The 12,293-nt window shown below is 49.9% G+C and overlaps 1 protein-coding gene across 5 annotated transcripts in view; it reads left to right on the top strand.

Moving 5' to 3' along the window:
* chrna6 (cholinergic receptor, nicotinic, alpha 6) overlaps positions 1–12,293 on the top strand; it is a 53,153-nt gene that overhangs the window by 20,383 nt on the left and 20,477 nt on the right. For all 5 annotated transcript variants that reach the window (XR_004552580.1, XR_004552559.1, XM_034088269.1 and 2 more), the window contains exon 4: positions 3,089–3,198. Coding sequence is in view for 3 of the 5 variants with exons in the window: in XM_034088269.1 (XP_033944160.1) it covers positions 3,089–3,198 (110 nt within the window). In the remaining 2 variants the exon portion in view is untranslated. The remainder of the gene's footprint in view (positions 1–3,088; positions 3,199–12,293) is intronic.

Raw genomic sequence — 12,293 nt, 5'->3', positions numbered from 1 at the left:
ATTAAGCTGTGTCAACACCACCGTCACTGATACAGACTTTGAATCGCAGCCAGGGGGGGGGTTTACAGTGTTAGCCATTTCAAAAAGCCCCCCTTTGATGAATGTATCGCGTCTGTACCACAGTAACACTGCAGGGGATTCCTTCTGTAGCAGCATGCAGTGTTTCTAAATGTGTTCACTGTATACTCAAAACAAGCTCTACTGATACTTTTATGACATCGATCAGACGACTACATTTAAACAATGCAAAATAATGCAGAATATAGGAATACTTTACCTGCCTCTTTGCTATAAGAATGTATTATTTCAATTTCTTTACATTTTTGCTCATAATCCTCCTTTATTCCGTCTGGAGAGCAGGTTTGACTATCATGTTTGTTATGGCCTTATCTCCTAATAACCTTTGTAGAGTCCCTAAACAGTTGGAAACAGTACCGAAGGAGTGGCAGACCGGGGTGGTGGTTCCCCTTTTTAAAAAGGGGGATCAGAGGGTGTGTGCCAATTACAGAGGCATCACACTACTCAGCCTCCCCGGGAAAGTTTACTCCAAGGTACTCGAAAGGAGGGTCAGGCCGATTGTCGAACCTCAGATTGAGGAGGAACAATGCGGATTCCGTCCTGGTCGTGGAACGACGGATCAGCTTTTTACTCTCGCAAGGATCCTGGAGGGGGCCTGGAGTACGCTTATCCGGTCTACATGTGTTTTGTAGACTTGGAGAAGGCGTATGACCGAGTTCCCAGGGAGTTACTGTGGGAGGTGCTGTGGGAGTATGGGGTGAGGGGGTCTCTACTCAGGGCCATCCAATCTCTGTACTCCCAAAGCGAGAGCTGTGTCCGGGTCCTCGGCAGTAAGTCGGACCCATTTCCGGTGAGGGTTGGCCTCCGCCAGGGCTGCGCTTTGTCACCAATCCTGTTTGTAATATACATGGATCGGATTTCGAGGCGTAGTCGTGGGGGAGGGGGTCTGCGGTTTGGTGGACTAAGGATTGCACCACTGCTTTTTGCAGATGATGTGGTTCTGATGGCTTCATCGGTCTGCGACCTTCAGCACTCACTGGATCGGTTCGCAACCTAGTGTGAAGCGGCTGGGATGAGGATCAGCACCTCCAAATCTGAGGCCATGGTTCTCAGCAGGAAACCGATGGACTGTCCACTCCAAGTAGGGAATGAGTCCTTACCCCAAGTGAAGGAGTTCAAGTATCTCGGGGTCTTGTTCTCGAGTGAGGGAACAATGGAGCGTGAGATGGGCCGGAGAATCGGAGCAGCGGGAGCGGTACTGCAGTCGCTTTACCGCACCGTTGTGACGAAAAGGGAGCTGAGCCAGAAGGCAAAGCTCTCTGTCTACCGGGCCATTTTCGTTCCTACCCTCACCTATGGTCATGAAGGATGGGTCATGACCGAAAGAACGAGATCGCGGATACAAGCGGCCGAGATGGGTTTTCTCCGCAGGGTGGCTGGTGTCTCCCTTAGGGATAAGGTGAGAAGTTCGGTCATCAGGGAGGGACTCGGAGTTGAGCCGCTCCTCCTTCGCGTCGAAAGGAGCCAGTTGAGGTGGTTCGGGCACCTAGTTAGGATGCCACCTGGGCGCCTCCCTAGGGAGGTGTTCCAGGCACGTCCAGCTGGGAAGAGACCAAGGGGTAGACCTAGGACCAGGTGGAGGGATTATATCTCTTCGCTGGCCTGGGAGCGCCTTGGGAGCCCCCAGTCAGAGCTGGTTGATGTCGCCAGGGAAAAGAAAGTTTGGGGCTCTCTGCTGGAACTGCTACCCCCGCGACCCGACCACGGATAAGCGGGAGAAGATGGATGGATGGATGGAGTCCCTAACTTATTCTGTATTAGTGGTATTTATTTATCTTTTTTGAGAACTCCTTAGTCACTTTCTCAATTATTGACAATTATAGTCATGTGTTGGGAAAATACTGAATGTTCCTTCTATATCAGAGTAGCACATGATAACAGAGGCCCTACATAGCTGTGTACGTGTATGACTACATGGATGACGCTCATGAGACACTGTGTTGAAGCTATGATAGCTATGTTCCTAAGATTGCTCGATGACACAGCCCCTAGAGAGATAGGCATATGACTGTCATGTTTATTGCTTACGCAGGCCTTAGCTAATCTTAACTAATGTCAAAATACTGCTTTGAACCAGTATTCTTCCATCTTGTTGACTGTAACAATCTCTTGTATAAGCATGTCAAGGACTCTACTCTGGGAACTATTTGTCCCACGCAGCCTTGTGTGTGGTGACTACTTCCATTCTTGCAAGGATAATACATTTATGTATCCTGATTTTGAAGATCAAGCCGGTGACGATTGATATTTTTCTCATTATATTTGTATTGTTATATATTGTTGACTAAGATACATAGGGAATATGTGGGGTTTTTGTGACTCGCTGTATGCATTTATCATTGCCATGATCAAATAACCATATAAAAAAAGATCGACCAATAAGGAATCCCATCTCTAGCCAATCATATAGCTCACGATAAAAATCCAGTGTAGCATGAAGTGGTTAATTAAACAGCTCCCAGGTCATAACTGGATAGTAATCTGCCTTTGCTAATGAATGAATTCATCTTGAATGGCATGCAAATAGCCAAGACTAATGGATCCGCGGCTCATGAAATGTTACCCGCAGGTATGTTGACAGCATAGCAAGTGTTCTTCTGTCAGTGAGCATTAACTCCTCTCTGAGCTGAGCTGCTCTTTGTTCAGCTGTATTGTAGATGTGTTGGCATTTGCTTACTGAAGCTTTGTGATTCTTTTTATAGTGAGGCATTGCATTAAAGAAATACATGTTTGCTTGTTACGACTTTGAACAAGCAATGAAAGCCCTCAGATACTCCTTGAAACTCTGTCGATGGGCGTTAGATTCCTTGCGACATTATCCCTATTTGGCGCTACTGTAAAACATCAAAGGAAGTTCTGCTTGAGGTATAAATATGTATTCCAAAATATTCCCACGAAGGGGAATGTCTCCAGTGAATAATACCGTCTGCAGTGTACAATGAAAAATGCAAAACAGATGGTTGGCTCGGCAGTGTGCTCTAAATGAGGTTTCTCTTCTTCTCTCTCTTAGATTTGGAATGACTACAAGCTGCGGTGGATGCCCAGGGAGTTTGATGGGATCGAGTTCATTAGAGTTCCATCCAACAAGATCTGGAGACCCGACATCGTGCTCTACAACAAGTGAGACTGTCAAACCATTATCATCATCATTAGTTTGTTCACTCTTATTGCAATCACGATTAGAGATTGAATACCTGAAAATCAATAGGTTGGTTTTCAAAAAGAGTCTTCTTATTACCAAAGCCAATAATTGCTGTTGCCTAATTAGGAGCGAAATTAGAATCAGCAGGATGTTATTGTACTGCAAATCAGGCATCTCCACTTTGAAAATCCCAGGAAAACTAGTACATTGGCATAGACATCAGTGTTAAAATGCTAATTCACCCGCGTGATTGGTTATGGAAAATGTAATGGCCCCTGCCACCACTTCAGGGCAGGGGCAATTACATTGTATGGAGTTGACAGTGTCAACACATACATGACAGATCAGAATATGCTCATGTGAAACATTTTTGTAACGTTCAAACGAGCCCTGACAGAAAACAACCCCAAATGTGTCTTTTTGGCAGGAAAACTTGAGTTGATAACGTCACCGAAATATTACATAAATGCCCAATTCTTTGGAGCCCAAATGTCCAGAGATGGAAGAAGTAGTCAACTTATTTTACTTAAGTAAAACAAGCAATACCAAATTGAAGAAATACGCAAAAGTCCTGCATTCAATACCTTACGTAAAAGTACTCATTATGTGTAATATTCCATTTCAGAATCATACATGTAACTACTAGATCATGTTGTTGGTGTCAGGGTTGAGTGAAGCAGGCAGGACCCAAATGCAGATTACACAGAAAATACCTTTATTTCAAGGTTTACACAGTGACAAACAGAACACTACCCCGTGAACACAGTCACAGACAAACAAGGAACGATAGTTACGGCTGTAACTACGGTTCTATGAGTCCCGGATGACCGCCAGAGGCGGTGCTTTAGCACTGGATATGTCCATCGCGCGCATGCGCAGCTCGAGTACCAATAACAACAAAGTCACCTGTGACCCACGTGACACCGGCTATATCAGCCGGTATTGTCAGAGGATCTGTTCCCCGAATCTTCTCGCGAGCACACAAGAATTCTGAGTGACAGGGAACTCTGGCGGTCATCCGGGACTCATAGAACCGTAGTTACAGCCGTAACTATCGTTCTATTTCGTCCCTACTGACCGCCAGAGGCGGTGCTTTAGCACTGGATGACTTATACCAACAATGTCATGAAGAATCCAAGCCCTTGCTCACCACTGGAAGCAGCGGAGCTCGGCAAAAGGACCACGCCCAAAGAATGGGGAGTGGCGACATTGACCTGATGACAACTGGAGAATGTGCCAGAAGACGCCCACGACGCCGCGGCGCAGATGGTCTCCAGGGGCACCCCTCTCAGGGCAGCCCAATATGTTGAGATGCTCCTTGTAGAGTGGCATCTCAGCCTGATGGCAGGGGGCGGCCACTGGCCCCGTAAGCCTGTGAGATGGTATCGACAACCCAGTGGGGCAGCCACTGGTTAGAGGGCCTAACCTCCTTTAGTGCCGCCAGGGCAAACTCAAGAGTTGCTCCTCCTGCCAGATACAGGCAGTAGCCTTGATTTACGCCCTTTGGGCACCCCCAGGGCACAGCAACTTCGATGTGCCGTACTCCTGAATGTCAAAGCGTGCCAGCTGGGCAGGCTGATTGAAGTGAGTTTGTGGAAGGACCCCGGCGGGAATGCCACATTTGCCCAAAGGGCAACACCTGAGAGTCTCACCTCGGGCATGTATTGTTTATGGAGAGGACATGCAACTCCCCGACTCACTTCCCTGAGGCTATGGCAAGCAGAAATGCTGCCTTCGTGGGCTGCCACCTAAGCCCCACCTGGGCCAGGGGCTCGAAGGGAGGAGATGATAGGGCATCCGGCAGCAAGGGCAGGTCCCAAGCCGGAGCCCTCGGGGTGCAAGGGGGACGCTGCCATAAAGCCCCTCTCATAAAGAGGGACACCGACCTGTGGCACCCCGCCGTGGCGCCGTCGACCCGAACATGTCGTGCAGAATCGCAGCCACATAATTCAGAGTGGAGTGAGAACGTCCACTATCTAGAAGGGACTGTTGTCTAAGCAACAATGTACATGCTGTCCCCAAGGAACACGCACATTCTTGCCCCCCAGTTGGGCAGTGATGTACCTGAACGCGTTCATGAACGATCGTTCATGAACGCGTTCATATTTTGGGCGAACGTGAACTGAACGTACTGTATTTCCGCTAGATGAACGTAATTGAGAACGCGTTCATTATCAGCACTGTATAACGGCGTTCAAAAGTGCGTTCATTCTCAGCACTGTATTATAACGGCGTTCAAAAGTGTGCCAGATTTCATATGCCTTTCAGCCGAAAACCCAGTTAAAACACACCGTAAACAGGCTTCAAAATAATGCGGAAAACCACCCAATCTGGCAACAGCAAGCTGCCTGTGACGCGTACGCGCCTGTCACCCCTGGCTGTCGCACTAAAATATAAATATACTAAATATATCAGACTCCTCACAAGAAACAATGTGGAACCGCGGAACCGGCGAGCATTGAATGAAGTATGGACGAAGCCGAGAGCAGCTGCAGCAGCACTTGCTCAGAGTGAGACTCTACGGCAGGGGTGGGGAACCTCCGGCCTCCGGGCCGTATACGGCCCGCGAGACAATTTGGTACGGCTCTCGAGGTAATTTATAAACACACGCAAAAAATAAAAAATGAAAGAAATCTAGACCGCAAAAAAATTAAACAAGCGAGTGCCTGTTTTTCCTGGCCAAGGTTAGGGTCCTTGAACACAACACGAGCCTAACGTGTCATCACGTGGTATATGTCTCGACTGACAGGGGTGCAGTTCTGACGGAGAGCACCAGAACGCCACTCCAGCACTTCAGAAATTGCAGTACCGATAAGTCCATACACATGCCGCAGTTTCTGCGTGTCTGTGTCTTTAGTTGAAAGCCCAGTTGCGATCTGCTCATCTGTCATACTGATCAGACAGTCAATAACTGTGTTGTTATCATTAGCATCTGGTTAGCTAGCTATGCTAACGAATATAAGAAGCTTTGTCTACAACCAGTGAGGTAAAGGCACATCTTTATATGATCATTATAGTTATCAAAAAAATAAGAGAATAAAGTAAACAGGTATAAAATACTATATGACAGTTATTAATAAAGAAGAATAGGCCTACAGTTTGAAAGGGGAGTGATTTGTCAAATATCCATAAATTAAAAGAAAATCTGTTTACAGTTGTGTTTGGGTGTTGAGAGATGTGTCCATAGATCTCCTAATGTTGCTCTCAAAGTGCACCAGATTGATGCTTTTAACTTCAACATTTAAAAAAAAATCTTCCCAGGGGAGCATGCCCTCCGGACCCCCCTAGAGGAGGTTAGGTCCCCCCCCACTTAAACCATCTTCACATGGATAGGAAACTAAATACATTTGCACACATCTTGTGTCCATATCTTTCTGTTTTGGTGGTCACGCCACACCCTGCACATGCATGCATACGCGAGTCATGGTGAGATATCTGGATTAAGAGGTTGCTTTTTCTTTGCACAGAATGAAATGAATGAGTTGTGATTTTAGTTTTTTTAAGCAGAGGTCAATAACTTGTACGGCCCTCTGAGGATATTGTAAACATTGAAATGGCCCATTAACATCGTACAGGAGACAAATAATAGCTCGCAGCAACTTATTGAAAAAAGAACTATGAACTATAAATTAGTTCATTTTTGAAACCATGAACTTTAGTTCAACATTTTGAATTATGAACTATGAACTGAACTAGTTCATTTTAAAATGTGTGAACTGTGAACTGAACTAGTTCATGTAGAAAGTGAACTTTCCCAACACTGCAGTTGGGGTAGAAAGTGCGTGAGTGCAAGCTGCACGGCCCGAAGCTCTAGCACGTTGACCCGGCGCGCACTCTGCTGGGCAGACCACTGACCCTGAACGGTCCTGCCCTGCCGCACTGCACCCCACCCTGAGAGACATGCACCTATGGTGATGGTCTCCTGGCGGGATGGGATGGCGCCCATGGGCACGCCTACCAGGAGATAGGCCCTGCCCCTCCAGCGTGACGGAGAGTGGAGCAATGCTGCGACACCCTGACTTCACTGTGCCTGTGCCACTTGGCGTCCAAGTGAAGGCTGTTCAGCCACATCTGCATGGGGCGCAACGACCGTGGGCCTAAGGGCCCAGCGGCCGAGGCAGCTGCCAGTCTGCCCAAGGGCCGGAGGAACTGAATATAAGGCACCCTCTTGCCCGGCCCACGTGGAAGTAGGCATCCCTCGGTTGAGAACCACTCCACCTGTGCGTATGCAGTAGTCAGCATATAGAATGGCAGCACCTTCAGGAATCTGTTGATTCCTCTGAGGTCCAAGATCGGGCGAAATCCGCCGACTTTCTTGCTCACGAGAAAGTATGCCGAGTAGAACCCCCTGGCTAAGCAGAGGGTCTTACTGGGTTGATTGCGTCCTTGGACAAAAGGACGGACAACTCTTGGTCCAGAGGTAGGGCCCCTGCCGGATCGCTGACGACTGTCAATTAGACCCAGCCGAAGGCTAGGGGCCGGAGCTGCGGTCCGTACCCCTGGGTTAAGGTGAAAACCACCCAAGGGACGGAAGTACAGACTGCCCAGAAACTGAGCTGCTGCTGGGAAAGCAGCCGCCGACCACCCCCAGGATTTCAGAGCCCAGCCCCCCGGACCCTGGAGCCTCTTGGGGGGGTTCCGGTAAGGCTCTGGGGCACGAGGCCGCCTGGAAGGCAGGCGACATGGGGCACGAAAGTCATTGGGAGGCGGTTGAGTGGGCCGCTAAGACCTCTGCAGACCACCCCTGTAATCCGGCGGCTGAGTGTGGCTGCTAGAGCGGCCCCTGGGCCTGCTGGGAGTGGGCACAGGTCTGCGAGGACCCGAGTGCTGCTGCCTGGTCTGCCTAGCTTGGGCGGCACGCTCCAGTGCCTCCAGGGCAGCTGATCTAAACAGCTCTAAACAGCTCACCCCCCAACCGAAGGAGGGGGGGGGGGGGGCTAGCAGCCCCTACACCGGGCCCAGGCTGAAGAGGCGACTTCATCATGCCCCTATCGGCAGCTAGCCAATCCACTTTAGAGGACAGCCTGTTTCTAGTCCTTCTATTGGGGGGAGCACACATAGCCATCGCTCCCTCAAGTCGCCGGGAACGGCCGAATTGATCTGGAGGAGGATGTGACAAGGAGAGGTGTCTGTTGGCTGCTGCCAGACGTTCCACCTCAGTGATTCGAGCCACTCTGAGCACCCGAGGCATGCAGCTACAGCTAATGCAGGCGTTTACCGTGAGAACCTCCCTCAGATGCTCAAATTTCGTCCCCACTGACCACCAGAAGCGGCCGAGGCAGGAGGGGCAGCGGTCGTGGCCGTCCTCGGGCTCAAGAGAAGCCATACAGGCGCTACATGAATGAACCATTCTGTAGGTAGCCAGATGCAGCGTAGCCGGGAGCGGGTGCGGGAACCCAGCCTTCACCAGCTACCTGCTTAATGGAAAGAGTAGAGCGTTGCTGCTACTCGCCGAACAGAAAGAGGGATGTAATTACACCCACGTTACCGGCAGAGGGAGCGGGAGCGAGAGCACTGCCTTCACCTGGCTGGATTAATAAACACGGCAGTTCAGCGTCTACCAGGAGCGGGGGCGAGAACACTGCCGGCTGAGTTAGAGACGAATGCCAGATGCAGCATAACCGGGAGCGGGTGCGGGAACGCAGCCTTCACCCGCTACCTGCTTAACGGAAAAACAGGGCAGTTCCGCGTCTATCAGGAGCGGGGGCGAGAACACTACCTTCACTGGTTGAGTTAGAGACGAATGCCAGATGCAGCATAACCGGGAGCGGGTGCGGGAACACAGCCTTCACCAGCTACCTGCTTAACAGAAAGAGTAGAGCCGTGCCGCTACTCGCCCAACAGAAATAGGGATGTAATTACACCCACGTTACCGGCCGAGGGAGCGGGAGCGAGATCACTGCCTTCACCTAGCTGGATTAGTAAATAAGGCAGTTTACCAAGAGCGGGGGCGAGAACACTGCCTTCACTGGCTGAGCTAGAGGTGAGTGCCAGATGCAGCGTAACCGGGAGCGGGTGCGGGAACACAGCCTTCACCAGCTACCTGCTTAACGGAAACCAGGCAGTTTAGCGTCTACCAGGAGCGGGGGCGAGAACACTGCCTTCACTGGTTAATTAAGACGAATGCCAGATGCAGCGTAACCGGGAGCGGGTGCGGGAACACAGCCTTCACCAGCTACCTGCTTAACGGAATAAACAAGGCAGTTTAGCGTCTTCCAGGAGCGGGGGCGAGAACACTGCCTTCACTGGTTAAATTAAAGACGAATGCCAGATGCAGCGTAACCGGGAGCGGGTGCGGGAACACAGCCTTCACCAGCTACCTGCTTAACGGAGAAACAAGGCAGTTCCGCGTCTACCAGGAGCGGGGGCGAGAACACTGCCTTCACTGGTCGAGTTAGAGACGAATGCCAGATGCAGCGTAACCGGGAGCGGGTGCGGGAACACAGCCTTCACCAGCTACCTGCTTAACAGAAAAACACGGCAGTTTGGCGTCTACCAGGAGCGGGGGCGAGAACTGCCTTCACTGGTTGAGTTAGAGACAAATGCCAGATGCAGTGTAACCGGGAGCGGGTGCGGGAACACAGCCTTCACCGGCTACCTGCTTAACGGAGAAACAAGGCAGTTCCGCGTCTACCAGGAGCGGGGGCGAGAACACTGCCTTCACTGGTCGAGTTAGAGACGAATGCCAGATGCAGCGTAACCGGGAGCGGATGCGGGAACACAGCCTTCACCGGCTACCTGCTTAACGGAAAAAACGAGGCCGTTTGACGTCTACCAGGAGTGGGGGCGAGAACTGCCTTCACTGGTTAAGTTAGAGTCGAACGCCAGATGCAGTGTAACCGGGAGCAGGTGCGGGAACACAGCCTTCACCAGCTACCTGCTGAACGGGAAGAGTAGAGCGGTGCTACTACTCGCCGAACAGAAAAAGGGATGTAGCTACATCCGCATTACCGGTAGAGGGAGCGGGAGTGAGAGCACTGCCTTCACCTAGCTGGGTAAAATAAAGAAGCTTAACAGTATACGCAAGACGTTAGCCGAGCGGCTGCTGCTAACGATCAAGCGAGATCAAGTCAAATAACACACATGTTTAAGACCAGATAACTAGCTTCTAAAGAATAGAATAGCACAGAGCCGTAGTTACAGTAGTAACTATGGCCAGTACTTACACGGCTTAGAACCGTAGTTACAGTCGTAACTCTGGCCAGTACTTGCACGGCTTGGAACCGTAGTTACAGTAGTAACTATGGCCAGTACTTACACAGCATAGAGCCGTAGTTACAGTAGTAACTCTGGCCAGTACTTGCACGGCCTGGAACCGTAGTTACAGTAGTAACTATGGCCAGTACTTACGGCTTAACCCCGTAGTTACAGTATTAACTATGGCCAGTACTTACACAGCTTGGAACCGTAGTTACAGTAGTAATTATGGCCAGTACTTACGGCTTAGTACCTTAGTTACAATAGTAACTGTGGCCGGTGCCTAAAAGTGTCAGCCAACGGCTGCCCACTAGACAATATAATATTGGGAGGATGAAATCCTCCTTAATGGCCATACATGCAGAGCACACGGCATACACAGTGAAGATTGTTCTCTGCATATCGTCCTAGTGCTAGGAGTCTAGTACTAGGAGCAGTAAATACAACGATATAGCGCTACTGCAACCATACCATGCGTCTACCGGGAGCAGCAGCGAGAGCACTGCCCTCACCGGCTGAGTTAAATAATGAAGCTTAACCGTACATGCAAGTTGTTAGCCAAGCGGCTGCTGCTAACAATCAAGCAACCAAGTCAGAAGACAATGTTAAGACCAGATAATTAGCTTCTAAGAAAGAGAACAGCCCGCATAGAACCGTGCCTGGTTACAGTAGTAACCGCACATGCCGAGCACACAGCACCCGCCGTGAAGATGTTCTCTGCATATCATCCTAGTGCTAGGAGTCTAGTACTAGGAGCAGTAATACAACGATCTAGCGCTACTGCAATCAAACCCTATGCTACAGGGAGCGGGAGCACTGCCCTGAGTTAATAGTTAAGCTCAACAGCAAGGTGTTAGCCAAGCGGCTGCTGCTAACAATCAAGCGACCAAGTCAGAACACAAATGTTAAGACCAGATAATAGCTTCTAAGAAATAGAAAGTACTTACCTTACTTTCTGCATCTAAACGAAAAACGGGTTTAAAGTATGACCCTCTGGGCTTCCATACTAAATTGAATGAGGGACGCAGCCAAAGCTGGGACTCAAATGCTAATGATAGCTCGGGCACAACGCCACAAGCAGAACTTTCAAAAGAGCATAAGGGCATCTTTATGGGAGAGGAAGCGGGAACACTGTCGTCACCAGAAAGTCTAAGCCACAAACAATAAGACGGTAATCAGGACAACTTGGCTGGGAGCGGGTGTGGAAACACAGCCATCACCAGCAACAAGCTGACACCAACCTGTCTGTCGAGGCTCTGCACAGCCGGCCGCAGCTCCTGGAGGACGCGTCTAACGACCCGTAGCTCCGACTGTCAGTCACGAAGCTCCCCGCGGCCAGCTGTTTGCAGAGAAATCCCTCAGATCAAACGCTCAAACCTGAACGCTGTAGGCTACAAAAACGTAGCCACGGTACTCTCGCGCAGCGAGAAGATGAAAGGAACAGATCCTCTGACAATACCGGCTGATATAGCCGGTGTCACGTGGGTCACAGGTGACTTTGTTGTTATTGGTACTCGAGCTGCGCATGCGCGCGATGGACATATCCAGTGCTAAAGCACCGCCTCTGGCGGTCAGTAGGGACGAAATAGAACTAACAATGACAGACAGAAAAACCATAACTTAAACACACACAAGACTAAAGAAACAAGAGACAGGTGAGGAGGGAGGAGAAAACACAGGGGCACAAGGTGAACACAATCGGGTAATCAGACAGGAGGGAACACAGACAGAAAGCAACAGGCAAGACAGGGGGTGAACACTTTTCAAAATAAAACAGGAAACCAAAGAAAGAAAAAGACAAAACAAAACACAGACAAATCGTGACAGTTGGTGTATTTATGTCTTCATCGCAGCTGGTAAAGGAGGAGCTCATTGT

Source organism: Pseudochaenichthys georgianus, chromosome 1 (genome assembly GCF_902827115.2).
Source record: "Pseudochaenichthys georgianus chromosome 1, fPseGeo1.2, whole genome shotgun sequence".
In the NCBI taxonomy this organism is placed as follows: domain Eukaryota; kingdom Metazoa; phylum Chordata; class Actinopteri; order Perciformes; family Channichthyidae; genus Pseudochaenichthys; species Pseudochaenichthys georgianus.
This window is presented reverse-complemented; position numbering and strand designations above follow the sequence as displayed.